Source organism: Pelmatolapia mariae, linkage group LG7, assembly GCF_036321145.2.
Source record: "Pelmatolapia mariae isolate MD_Pm_ZW linkage group LG7, Pm_UMD_F_2, whole genome shotgun sequence".
In the NCBI taxonomy this organism is placed as follows: Eukaryota; Metazoa; Chordata; class Actinopteri; order Cichliformes; family Cichlidae; genus Pelmatolapia; species Pelmatolapia mariae.
The window spans coordinates 57,519,846-57,532,924 of NC_086233.1; the positions used below are offsets into that span (position 1 = coordinate 57,519,846).

The following is a 13,079-nucleotide window of genomic DNA, read 5'->3' on the forward strand; positions in this document are numbered from 1 at the left end:
GGGTGACTGAACATGCTGACGATTTGTCACATAGCGTAATATGTTACTCTTTGAGAGTGTTGGGATAACAGCTGTGGAAAATACCCAGTATCCAAAACACAAGGACAAAATATAATAACTTCTAACAAAATAGATCCTTCAAGCTGCTGGCTTTTACATAAGGCACGGTCATCTTTTCACTACAAATAGACAAGAATATAGTATGTCAAGAATATTATGTCCAAATCTCAAAATGCCCCTATGCCTGATTTCCACAGAACTTACAGCCCTTAATTCTCAGTAATCTGCTCCTCTCTATTGAATCAATGCAAAACCTTTTGTAGCCAATGACACTTATTGTTATTATATACTTTGCTTGGAAAAATGTATCCTACCACCATGCTCCTTATGTTACTTTGTGCAATACGCCCTTTTTACACCAAACATAAAATCCTCACATGTAACAAATAGCATTCACAATGGCTCTGTGCCACCACACCCGAGCGTCTCCTGACTCGAAAAAACATGGTTAAGAACTGCAATTCATGAACAGACAGACACAAAACTCCATTCTTTAGTCACATTTTATTTGATAGCAGTTTTGCTAAAACACATTCATTAACCAATTAAAGCACATTTTATCTTGTAAATATCATATAAATCTCAACATGTGTAATCTCTTTCATTGTACAGGGAAGATTCTGACACACATTCAGTACGATAGTGCAGTTTTTACAATTAAATTCAAAATCCAGTAGCCAGATTCATCCATTTATGCCATCAAAAGTCTAAGACCCTTCCAGCCCAGCTGTAAGTAGATGAAAATGACCACACATTATGAACACAATAAATGTTGAATAAGCTGCTGTTCCAGCTGGTGAAACTCATCTTCAGGCAAAAGATAGCTCTGGATTACATCAACGACATCTTTCTCTGTCATGCGCTCAAAGTCCTTTTTGCTCTTAAAGGGTAAATGTCCAGCCAGTTCACATAGAGCAACATTAAAGGCAGACTCCTCTTTGGCACCGAAGCAGGATATTCTGGGCCACACAGCAATGCGAACACCTTTTCTTGAACAGAGATCCTTTTCACCTTGCGTTTGAACACATGGCGGGCTTCCTCTAGTCAAGAAGAGGTTGTGAGCAATATTATCATTCACAAGAAAATCTGTGACTTCACAGATAGTTTGGGCCACTTTCTCCACCTCCTCTGATTCTGCATAAAACAAAAAGCCTGCCGGGAAGTCCAAAATTCGATAAAATCCCTTTTCAGGACATAAAGGTTTAACTGGCTTAGACTCTATCTTGAGGGGATGGTCTAGGTAATATCCATGGAGGTGTAAATGGTTGACAGATGCAAATGCTCCCAGACTGTTGAACCCCACACGGAAACCGGGATCAGAGCTCAGAAGTACAGCTTCAATGCCAACATGGATTGCAAACTTTGTCAGGATCTGTGGGAGACAGTGAGCAGGATCTGGGACAAAGAGACAATGTCCAAACTCTAGAGGGCTAACATTGACCAACACAACCATCTTCTGGGGTTGAGGACACTCTGCATTGCTAGTCAAAGGTGTGCCTCTTTTTTTGTCCTTCATCATCTCAAATATGATTTCATCGTGTTTAATTTTGTTAAAGTTAAACTGCTTGGCACTGAACTCCTGTTTAATGCTCAGGATCTCCTGTGGCTTTCTCCTCTCTATTCCTCGTTGGATATTCAGCTGAGCCACGTAGCCATGGGAACCCAGCAGAACCCGCGTTTTTAAATCCCCCAGATGGTAGCGAAATATGTCCCGCGCCATCCTGTCTGCCCAGCCGCCTTGGATGGCGGTGTCAAACTTTGTTGATGCAGAGTTTTTAGCGGAATTGTTTCCACTGATCCGATACACATCAGTAACGAAGTGCTGATGGCTATACACAAACTGGATGGACATGTTGGAATCTGTTGATGAGTTAAACAAGAGGAATTACATTTGATAACAGAGTCACTGAGGTCGGTCATTTAGGTCGGGCAGACACGTCTATACGTGTTTAGTTTACGTCATATCAATAACTTGGCAAATAACGTTTGTTTCACCGGCAATGCCATCAAAAAACCTATAGAAATACCTATAGTTACACAAGAAAACTAGAAAAAACATTAACATCTGGACGCTGAAACAAGTGATTGTATAACTTTCAAAAAATTCAGTTCTCAGAGGCTTAATTAAGTAATTTTCATGCGGAAAGTTTGAACAAAGTTCCAGCTTTATTATCAGACAGTGCACTGGTATCAAACTAGTGTCTGAGGCAGTATAGCCTGCTATTCACCTCACAGAGCACCTTAACTTCATTCAATGGACGGCTTTCAATTATTCATGCATGATTGAATTGAATTTTACAGTGACCTTACCTATTCACATTTGACACCGTGTCAAATCACAAACCGACAGCAGCCTGTTAACGACACGGTTAATTCTTTTTCCCATTCAATCGAAAGGTTTATATATGTTTACATCTACAACCGGTTAGCTTGGCAAGCTAGCTTCGTGCTCTTCTTCGCTGGTGTGTATTAGTGCATTTCCGGCTCCTTGTTTCAGAATAAAAGATTCTGTGAAGATAATCATAGACCTAAAGCGCACATTTCAAATTAGTTTAGTACATTAGTTTAGTATATTAATATAGTATTAAAATAATATAGTATAAACATTTGTATTTTTATGCTAGTACCACTGTAATATATTTTTAGACTACTGACAAAGTGATTTTTGCATTACTGAAAAGAAATAGCTGTGGATTTTATGCCCAAATGGAAAACATACTAAAAAATGCATGAAGTTTAACGTAAAACAAACCCTTTTCTCAAGATGTCTCTTGTTCATTGAAAGGAACAGTGTATATAGGCTATTCAATTTTTTGTTTTTAAAAAGAACAACAAAAATAGATTTCTTCAGCTATCAAAGGTGCAATTTTTTATATTTTTCATTCTCTGTTACCAATTTTATCCCAGCTACCATAGGGCGAGAGCCAGGGTACTAACACATAGAGACAGACAACCATTCACACTCACATTCAGATCAGAGGGCAATCTAGAATTATCAACTAACCTTACCCCACTAACTGCATGTCTTTGGACTGGCAGATCACTGTGGAATGATCTGCCCTTGCACGTGAGGCAGGATTCTTCTCTTTCTGAGTTTACAACTGCTCTTAAAACATATTTATTTGCTAAAGCCTTTGGCACTCTTTTAAGGGGTTGACTCAATTTGACTTTTTTTTAACATGTTTGATGTTATTTTTTTGTTTATGCTATTTGTATATGGCCCGCCCTCTTGAATACAGTGGTCAAGATGGACATCACAATTCTGCCTAATCAAATTTTATGTATGTGGTTAGAGACCAGCCACATATAAGGTTAACCCATTCATCTGCCTCCTCCTCCACCACTCCACATTTCCACCTCAACCAGTTCCTTCTCATCTTCAGCTTCATCTCCGAAACTGAAGTCATCCCTCTAATACATGAAAACATGCTTGTTTAGTCCTAATATTGTCTCAATTTCTTATTGTCACCAGATCATACATACGACTGTCCCATCTCTGGACAGCTAACAACAAGCCAGCTAAACAACCAGCTGGTTATGACCCAACATTATGCCAGATAATTTTAGGCTCAGGTGTCCTAAAAATAATTCTTTCCCTCTATTAAACAGTTTGATTACATTTTCACATCATACAAGAGTTTATTTGCTATGTGTTTGAGTCCAACAATGTTAGATCCACTTCAAAGAAAGTTTCGATAACGCCAGTTGACAGCAGCTATCAACAGCAAAAAACTGCAGCGCTTACCGACAGGAAGTTCAGGATATCCTAAGCAACTCACCTCAGCAATGCTGTCATCAGGCAGAAGTGAGCTTCACATCAGCTTTCAGTTTTACAGCCTCCTCCAGAGTAAATAGATATGGACATATATTTACAGCTAAGGTAAACAGTGGACTGACAGCCTACACTCACTACAGAGGCCACCATAGCTAGGATTATGCACTTAAATTGGGATGGTTAAGAAAACAGAACTCAGTTGATTGCAATCTGCAATCTACTGACATCTAGTGGTGATATTCTGCACACTACACCTTTAATACAATGGATCTAAAACTTTTCCTGGCACACCCAAGTTTAAAGCTTCCTCTTCCTTTTTATACTTCTTTTTTGGGTGCTCCCTTTGTGGTCGGTATAGCAGATCACCTGCCTCCATCTCATTCTATCTCTAGAATCATCTTCTGTCATACCAGCCCTATGTCCTGTTTGACTACATATATGTACCTCCTCTCTGGTCTTTCTTTTCTCCTCCTGCCTGGAAGCTCCATATTCAATATCCTTTGTCCAGTACATCCACTATCCCTCCTCTACACATTTCCAAACTGTGTCAGCCTTGCTTCTCTAAATTTGTCTCCAAACTGTTCAAACTGAACTTTACTCATTTCTATTCCAACAAAAATCTTAGCTGAAGCCACAAAAAGTGTCAAACACCCACAATATTTATCAGTCACGAACATTGAAAAGGTCAGTAAAATAAGATCATTAAGCTCTTCTTTGCCTGCCTGTAGGTGTGTATTAATACCTAAATATGAAGTTACAGGGAAAACCCTCTTATAACAGGAATGGTACGTGGACAATATTTAAGTGATGAGACGTTTTCCATTTATCTCTAGCTGAGCCATGCAGGCTAAACTAATTTTGAAAGAATGAGCAGCTGGCCAATCCACTGCCATGCTTATTTTAGTCACTGAATGCTTTTGCAGATAAAGCAGGCAGTGATTGGCAGAGTTGTGTATCTGTGTCCTAAACGTTTGGGGCTCACAGCACTTTGGGCATCTTTACCAACAAACTGATTAACAAGGGATCTAAATTTTCAGTTTAACTAAGAGAAACGATGGAAGAAAACAAGAATGAGGTAAGAAAGTCATCTTAAAAGTCACTGTAATATAGTACAGAAAGCATTTAGGGATCTTCAAATGTCCTTTTAGTTGAGTTATTTTTTTCTGTGCATGTTGTTGTTTGTATGTTAAATGGGAGCCTTAAAACTTAAATAATAATACAGCTTTAATGTGTTCGGCAGAGCAGTTGGCAGTCTGGTTGGCCATGTCTGTAGTTATTTTTAACACCTTCAAGTGTTTCAGTTACACACATCTCACTCAGCAAGATAGCCTACTTTCTATTCTTGTTTAAAACTCACTCAGAGGGCTTTCTGTAACAAATTTAATACAGACTTCAAGCCACCAAATAACCAAATCCATATTATAATCTTGGAACAAGGTAAAACGTATTTTCCTATTTAAATGTATGTATTTAATCTCATTTTCACTAACATTAAAAGTTACCCCTCTCTCTTGTAGATAGGAAAGAAAGCAGAAGATGAAGCTCATGTTCTAAATATAAACCTGACACGGGATACTGAGGTTTCCCAGTCACACTCCACTGTTATTGTTGAAGGTATGTTGCACATTCATCCTCTCTGTGGTGCATAGATTGCATGTATTCGTACTTTGTTATAAAGTTAAGTTAGAAAATGTTCAACAAATTATTAATATTAAATTACATTAACATGTCTTTGTGTTGAAGTATATAGAAGAAGGATGCTTCTCCCAAGATCGGTTTGTTTCATATGTTGATTAAAATGCCTTAGATAAGCTTAAATAACTAGCACAGTGTTAGTTTTTAACCATGTAAAAACAGTAGATTAGTTTTAGAAAATCCTCAGACATATAATATTGTGATCTCTTCAATGTACAATGCAAATTAGGTTTCCCTTATTCTTTCTCACAGGTTAATTTTTCTAAGTAACAGCTAAAAATGTAAATACCTTTCTAGACTCTGATATGGATTCAGTCAACAACATCTATGTTACAAAAAATGCCAGATTTTAAACACACACACACACACACACACACACAATGTAAATAAAAGCTGAGAAAAATGCCAATGATGCCTCTTGTACATCGTCTTATTATCTTTTAGGAGATACCTTTGTCATTTCCAGTCAATATATATATACATATATATATATATATATATATATATATATATACATACATATATATAAAAATTGTAATTATAGCTTGTTATTCTGCACTACAGGCCAGCCTTCTTCTGCTGCAGAAAATGGAGAAATCAGCCCAAATGTCCAACCCACCCCCATCACAGATAAGGAAAATGCTATTAAGCCAAAACTCCAGATTACTTTTACCACATTCACTGTCAAGAATGGTGAAGAGTTAAAAGTAGAGGTCCCAGTCTTTGGGAACCCAGCACCAAAAGTTGAATGGAAAAAAGATGGCCAGGGAGTAAAAGAAACATCAAGGCTAGAGATTTCAACCACACCATCATTAACAGTCCTTCATATCAGACATGCTATCAGGGAGCACTCTGGTCAGTACTCTGTCACTGCAGCCAACAGTGCTGGAAAATATACAGGGGAAATCACCGTGGTTGTTCTTGAAAAGCCAGACCCTCCCACAGGACCTGTCAGGATTGATGAAGTCAGTTCAGACTATGTTACCATCTCCTGGGAGCCACCTGAATACACAGGAGGCTGTCAACTAGACAACTATGTAGTGGAGAAACGGGAATCTACAAGTATGGAGTGGCAGACTGTTTCTGCAACTACAGTAAGAACCACAATCAAAGTTACCAAGTTGAAGACAGGAAGTGAATACCAATTCAGAGTGTTTGCAGAAAATAGATATGGAAAAAGTACTCCAATCACATCACCCATTGTAGTTGTGCAATATCCATTCAGTGTACCTGCTGCCCCGGGCACCCCCTTTGTTTCCACTGTTACAAAGTACAGCATGGTGGTTGAATGGGAGCCTCCAGTCAGAGATGGAGGCAGTCCTGTCATTGGCTATCACCTTGAACGCAAAGAAAAGAACAGCATTTTATGGACCAAACTTAACAAATTTGTTATACCTGATGCTCGCTTCAAAACAAGTGGGCTTGAAGAAGGTATTGAGTATGAATTCAGAGTCTTTGCTGAAAATATTGCAGGGCTCAGCCCATCTAGCAGGATATCAGAATGCTATGTGGCAAGAGACCCCTGTGATCCACCTGGTAAACCTGAAGCCATTGTCATTACGAGAGAGAACATTACACTCCAGTGGGCAAAGCCCAAGTATGATGGTGGAAGCAGTATTACAGGCTATGTTGTAGAAAAAAAGGAGCTCCCAGATGGCAGGTGGATGAAGGCAAACTTTACGAATGTTATTGAGAATCAGTTCACAGTCACAGGTCTGACAGGAGGACAAAGTTATGAATTTAGGGTAACTGCTAAGAATGGGGCTGGTGTTTGGAGTCCACCTTCAGAAAGTGTAACCATCATTGCACAGGATGTCATTGAAGGACCCACTGCATCAGTTGATCCTAAATTCAAGAGTACTACAGTTGTTCAGGCTGGAGAGACATTCGTCATTGAAGCTGATTACTTTGGAAAGCCTCTTCCAGCAGTAACATGGTTGAAAGAAGGAAGAGAAATCGACAAAGTCACACCAAGAATGGAGATCAAAACCACTCTCACACATACAACCCTGACTATCAGGGACTGTACACGAGCAGATGGGGGACACTTTCTCTTAAGCCTCACTAACATTGGTGGAACTACTTCTGTCCCAGTTAATTTGAAGGTCCTGGATAGACCTGGTCCCCCTGATGGACAACTGAAGGTAAAAGTTATCAGTGCAGAGAAATGCAGTCTTCACTGGAATCCCCCCTTAAATGATGGAGGTGCAACTGTTTCTCATTACATCATTGAAAAAAGGGAGACCAGTCGTGTTACATGGACAGGAGTTGAAGCTCATGTTGAAGCTCTCAGTTACAAAGTAACAAAACTGGTACCTGGCAAAGAATATGTATTCAGAATTGCTGCGGTGAACAAATATGGTGTTGGTGAATTTTTGGAATCAGACCCCTTAATTGCACAAAATCCTTTCACACCACCAAGTGCACCTTCTACACCTATAGCTACAGCTGTGACCGGTGACTCTGTAACATTAACATGGGAAAGGCCTGAGACTGATGGAGGTTCAGAGATTGATGGCTTCATTGTGGAGAAACTTGACAAAGAGGGTGTCAGGTGGACTAAATGCAACAAGAGAAGACTAAATGATTTGCGTTTCCGATGTACTGGGCTCACAGAGGGGCATTACTACCAGTTTAGAATACTTGCAGAAAACGCAGCTGGTGTGGGTGCTCCCAGTGATCCAAGTGAATATATAAAAGTATGTGAAGCTACTTACCCGCCTGGTCCACCAACCAACCCCAAAATGACAGACTATTCTAGCAATACTGTGTCTCTGACTTGGTCAAAACCAATCTATGATGGAGGAGCCACCATCAGTGGATATGTAGTAGAGATGAAAGAAGCAACAGATGATGAGTGGATTACATGCACACCAAGCGCAGGTGTAGAGGACACAAATTACACTGTGAAAAGACTGAGAGAAAATGCAGAGTACAATTTTCGTATTCGCGCAATAAATGCTGCTGGAGTCGGAGACCATGTGGATCTACCTGGGTCTGTGGTTGCAGCCGAAAAAGTAGAAGCACCAGAGATTGAGCTGGACGCTGCCTTGAGGAAGATTGTCAGCGTTCGAGTCTGTTCCACTTTACATCTCTTTGTTACCATCAGAGGAAGGCCAGAGCCTGAGGTTAAATGGTCAAAGGAAGGTGACACCCTCAGTGAGCGTGCTCAGATCGAGGTAACAAGCTCCTACACTGTGCTACTCATTGAAAATGTCAACAGAAATGATACTGGGAAGTATGTGTTGACAGCTTCGAACTGCTGTGGCTCCAAGTCAGCATTCATCAATGTGAAAGTTCTGGACTCTCCCAGTGCACCAACAAACTTGGAGGTAAAGGATGTAAAGAGGGATTCTGTATCCATCTCCTGGGAGCCACCTTTGATTGATGGAGGAGCAAAGATTTCGCACTACGTTGTAGAGAAGCGAGAGGAGACTAGAAAAGCATTCACAAGCGTCTTTAGCAACTGCATGAGGAATTCATATAAGATCGACAATTTACAGGAAGGATGCTTCTATTATTTTCGTGTCCTGGCTGTGAATGAGTTTGGCACTGGGCTGCCAGCAGAAACCACAGAAGCTATTAAAGTCTCTGAGGTGCCCCTGCCTCCTGGCAAGATCACACTCAACGATGTCACATGCAGTAGTGCAAGACTCTCTTGGGAAAAACCAGCCCATGATGGAGGAAGCAAAATCACATGTTATATTGTAGAAATGCAAGCTAAGGGAGATGACACATGGACAAAATGTTCAGAGAGTAAAGCGCTCGATGCAATTATTGATGGCCTGACAAAAGGAAAAGAGTACTTCTTTAGAGTGTGTGCAGTGAATGAGAAGGGAAAGAGTGAGCCAAAATGCCTGCTGGCACCTGTGATAGTAAAGGATAGCAGTACTGAGCCTATGATTAGTCTGCTGTCCAACACATTCAGCGTGAAGGCAGGAAATGATTTAAAGATCGATGTTCCATTTAAAGGGGTACCACCACCAACAGCAACCTGGAAAAAAGACGGCAATGCACTGAAAGAGACAAGCAGAGTAAACGTGAACACATCTGACACGTCATCTCAGATCATTATCAAAGATGCAACCAGGATAGATGTTGGTGTTTATGAGGTGACCCTGACCAACTCCGTTGGAACCACCTCTGCTCAAACATTTGTTAATGTTTTTGAAAGGCCTGGTCCTCCAGCAGACCTCAGTGTTGATGATGTCAGTGCTGACTTTGTGTCTCTGTCATGGCAGCCTCCACATTACACTGGTGGATGTCAAATCACTAATTATGTTGTTGAGAAAAGAGATACAGGCAGTACATTATGGCAGAGTGTATCAGCTACAGTTGCAAGAACATCAATCAAAATTTCCCGTCTGACACAAGGCACTGAATACCAGTTTCGTGTTGCTACAGAGAATCGCTATGGAAAGAGCCAATTCACTGAGTCAGAGCCTGTTGTTGCTCAGTATCCCTTTAAGCCACCTGGCTCACCACCCAATCTTCATGTTGTGCAGGCCTCAAAGTCTGTTATGGTCATTGCTTGGAGCAAACCGGAGAGTGATGGCGGCAGCCCTATTATTGGATACCATATTGAATGCAAAGATCAAAGCAGTATTCTGTGGAAAAAACTGAACAAAAGCCCAGTGACGGAAAATCAGTATAAGGTGACAAGTGTTGAGGAGGGTCTTATATATGAGTTCCGGGTGTGTGCAGAGAATATGGCAGGTGTTGGACCCTGTAGCAAGCCGTCTGACCCTGTAGCAGCTAGAGACCAGTGTGACCCCCCAGGCAACCTCACTGTCACCAATATAACTAACACTTCAGTAACTCTCTCATGGGACAAGCCAGAATATGATGGTGGAGCTAAAATAACTGGTTACATTGTTGAGCGCAAAGAACTGCCCGATAGTTGCTGGCTTAAGTGTAACTTCACAAACTTATTGGACACCTTCTTTGAAGTGACTGGCCTCACAGAGGGTGAACAGTACAACTTTCGTGTTATTGCAAAGAATGCAGCGGAGCTCTTCAGTCCACCCTCTGAAACAACTGGACCTGTCACAGCACAGCACAATGTAGAACCACCCAATATTATCTTGGAAGACAAATTTCGACAGGTGGTGGTTGTCAAAGCAGGAGACCTCCTAAGAATAGAAGCTGTCATCTCAGGCCGCCCCAACCCTACAGTATTTTGGCTGAAGAATGGTAGAAATATTGGCACCACAGGACGAGTTGAAATAACTGCAACAAAAACGCATACCTCTCTGCTTATCAGAGAAAGTGTTAGGAAAGACTCTGGGCAGTATACTCTTACTCTCCAGAATACAGGGGGCACCACATCTAAGGCTATCACCTGCAAAGTACTAGACAGGCCTGGTCCACCTGCTGGACCCCTCGAAGTTTCTGGACTTTCAGCAGAAAAGTGCACCCTCTCATGGGGAACTCCTCATGAAACTGGTGGGGCGGAGATCATGTACTACATTGTTGAGAAATGTGAAACCAGCCGTGTTGCCTGGACCCTTGTGTATGGTGACATGATGTCAACTACTTGCAAGATAACCAAACTTCTCAAAGGAAACGAATACCTGTTTAGGGTGAGGGCAGTCAATAAATATGGCGAGGGTGAGACTTTGGAAAGTGACCCAGTCAAGGCCATGGATCCTTTTACCATCCCATCTGCTCCAACAGATGTTGAGGTCACAAGTGCAGCCAATGAAGCGATGACTATTTGCTGGAAGACGCCCGCCTCTGATGGTGGCAGCCGCATCAGCGGTTACATTGTAGAGAAAAGGGAGAAGCAGGGCATCCGTTGGGTCCGGGTCAATAAGAAGCCAGTCTATGACCTACGAGTCAAAGCCTCTGGTCTGCATCCGGGATCTGAGTATGAATTCAGAGTCTTTGCTGAGAATGCTGCTGGGCTAAGTGAACCAAGTTTGCCATGCCCACTCACCTTGGCAGAGGATCCAAAGTTTCTTCCTTCCCCTCCAGTAAAGCCCACTGTAATTGATTCATCCAGATCTTCAATCACTCTTTCATGGAACAAACCGGTGTTTGACGGTGGAGCGGCAGTTACAGGGTACAAAGTTGAATTCAGAAAATCAACAGAAGAAGACTGGACTGTTGCTGTTCAGAACACAGATAGGACAGAGTTTACAGTAACTGGACTCACATCGGGGACAGCATATGTTTTTACTGTCAGATCCATAAATAAAGTTGGTATTAGTGAGCCTAGCCCAGAAACAGACCCCGAAGTAGCTACAGAGCGAGAGGAGAAGCCCGAGATTCACATTAACCCTGAGATGAGAAAGACTCTGCCTGTTAAATATGGCAGCTCCTTCACATTGACCGTGCCTTTCACAGGCAAACCTGTTCCCAGTGTGTCATGGGAGAAAGCAGATGTTGATCTGCGAGTCAGAGGCATGATCAACACCACGAGCTCTGCCACCTCTATCACAGTGGAACGAGCAACACGTGATGACTCTGGCAAATATACTGTCAAACTGCAAAATGCTGCTGGATCTGCCTCTTTGACCCTAAATGTGAGGGTTTTAGATTCACCTGGTCCCCCGGCTCATATAATAGTTAAAGATGTGACTGAGAACTCTGCCACTGTTACCTGGGACATTCCTGAGAATGAGGGAGGGTCTCCCGTGAAGAACTACCTTGTAGACATACGAGACATCAGCAGAACGGGATGGATAAGACTTACTGACAAGTGTCGCCGATTGTCTTACAAGGTGTCCGACCTGGAGGAGGGAGGAATCTATTTCTTTAGAGTCACAGGAGAAAATGAGTACGGGATTGGGGTTCCAGCTGAGACCAGAGAGGGAACAAAAATGACAGGTAACACTTAAGATTAAACACACCATCAGCTACAAGAATTCTTTGGCAAAACTTCATGTTAAAACCTCACCTGCACACTTTTACATGCTGTTTTACCTCTGTTTTTGCTTTAGATACAACAGACTGGGAGACAAATCCAGGAGCCTAGCTTGCCCCACGTTAAGATAATCATCTCCTGAAATTTGGAGAAGATATTCATCGTTTTGTTTTTGGTTTTTTTTATAAAAATAGAATACATTCAATTTTGTTTTAAGATGTTCTTTGTCAATTGAGTTCAAATCAAAACATATTTTGTAAAACTTAAAAAAAAAACCCAGAAGGCAATAAAAAAAGTTATTATTAATAGCTCGTGCTGGTGAACAACCAATCTGATGAATTGTGATGTATCAGTCTCTAACTTTATGGTTCAAATGTCTTTATTTATGTAAAGGAAAACAGTTTCAGGCAGCACACAAAAATTCAGAGACTCTGGAATTCTGTATTGCTTAAGGTTATCCCTGCTGGGATAAAACACATACAGATATGTTTTTGTCTTTTGCCTGACATGAGAGTCAGAGTATAATGAGTTGACAAGTTAGTGTCATGTCCCCCTACTTTTCTGTCTTTTGTTTGGGGAAGTAACCTGATTACACATGTACATCATATTTATGCCAAAGATTTCTTTTTTTTTTTTCTTTCTGAACATGTCGGACAAACATATATGTATGCTTTGGGTTGA

General features: G+C 41.2%; 4 protein-coding genes across 4 annotated transcripts; 3 read left to right on the forward strand and 1 right to left on the reverse strand.

The window, feature by feature from the left end:
• Positions 1-582: 582 nt before the first annotated feature.
• Positions 583-2,511, reverse strand: gdpgp1 (GDP-D-glucose phosphorylase 1). The gene is made up of 2 exons (XM_063481189.1): positions 2,371-2,511; positions 583-1,920 (listed from the first exon to the last, which is right to left on the reverse strand). Exon 2 carries the CDS (start codon positions 1,910-1,912, stop codon positions 815-817), a length of 1,098 nt encoding a protein of 365 aa, XP_063337259.1. The 5' UTR covers positions 1,913-1,920; positions 2,371-2,511; the 3' UTR covers positions 583-814.
• Positions 2,512-4,889: 2,378 nt separating this feature from the next.
• LOC134631849 (titin-like) lies at positions 4,890-7,991 on the forward strand. Its single transcript, XM_063480407.1, has 4 exons — positions 4,890-4,910; positions 5,353-5,449; positions 6,095-7,674; positions 7,953-7,991. Exons 1-4 carry the CDS (start codon positions 4,890-4,892, stop codon positions 7,989-7,991), a joined length of 1,737 nt encoding a protein of 578 aa, XP_063336477.1.
• Positions 7,992-8,274: 283 nt separating this feature from the next.
• Positions 8,275-10,926, forward strand: LOC134631851 (titin-like; the record flags this gene model as incomplete). The annotated part of the gene is made up of 1 exon (XM_063480408.1): positions 8,275-10,926. A coding segment is annotated over exon 1 (2,652 nt), but the record flags the coding sequence as incomplete, so codon positions are not given.
• A 3-nt stretch (positions 10,927-10,929) lies between these two features.
• Positions 10,930-12,589, forward strand: LOC134632465 (titin-like). Its single transcript, XM_063481191.1, has 2 exons — positions 10,930-12,361; positions 12,475-12,589. Exons 1-2 carry the CDS (start codon positions 10,990-10,992, stop codon positions 12,507-12,509), a joined length of 1,407 nt encoding a protein of 468 aa, XP_063337261.1. The 5' UTR covers positions 10,930-10,989; the 3' UTR covers positions 12,510-12,589.
• The last annotated feature ends 490 nt before the right edge of the window (positions 12,590-13,079 follow it).

Excerpts from the sequence above, each read along its gene's own strand:
- LOC134631849 (XM_063480407.1), top strand. The coding sequence starts at position 4,890 with ATGGAAGAAAACAAGAATGAG. Across the intron at positions 4,911-5,352 it reads TGGAAGAAAACAAGAATGAG|ATAGGAAAGAAAGCAGAAGA; the intron begins GTAAGAAAGTCA and ends TCTCTCTTGTAG. Across the intron at positions 7,675-7,952 it reads CCCCTGATGGACAACTGAAG|TGCACCTTCTACACCTATAG; the intron begins GTAAAAGTTATC and ends CACACCACCAAG.
- gdpgp1 (XM_063481189.1), bottom strand. The coding sequence starts at position 1,912 with ATGTCCATCCAGTTTGTGTATAGCCATCAGCACTTCGTTACTGATGTG.
- LOC134632465 (XM_063481191.1), top strand. The coding sequence starts at position 10,990 with ATGTACTACATTGTTGAGAAATGTGAAACCAGCCGTGTTGCCTGGACC. Across the intron at positions 12,362-12,474 it reads AGAGGGAACAAAAATGACAG|ATACAACAGACTGGGAGACA; the intron begins GTAACACTTAAG and ends TTTTTGCTTTAG.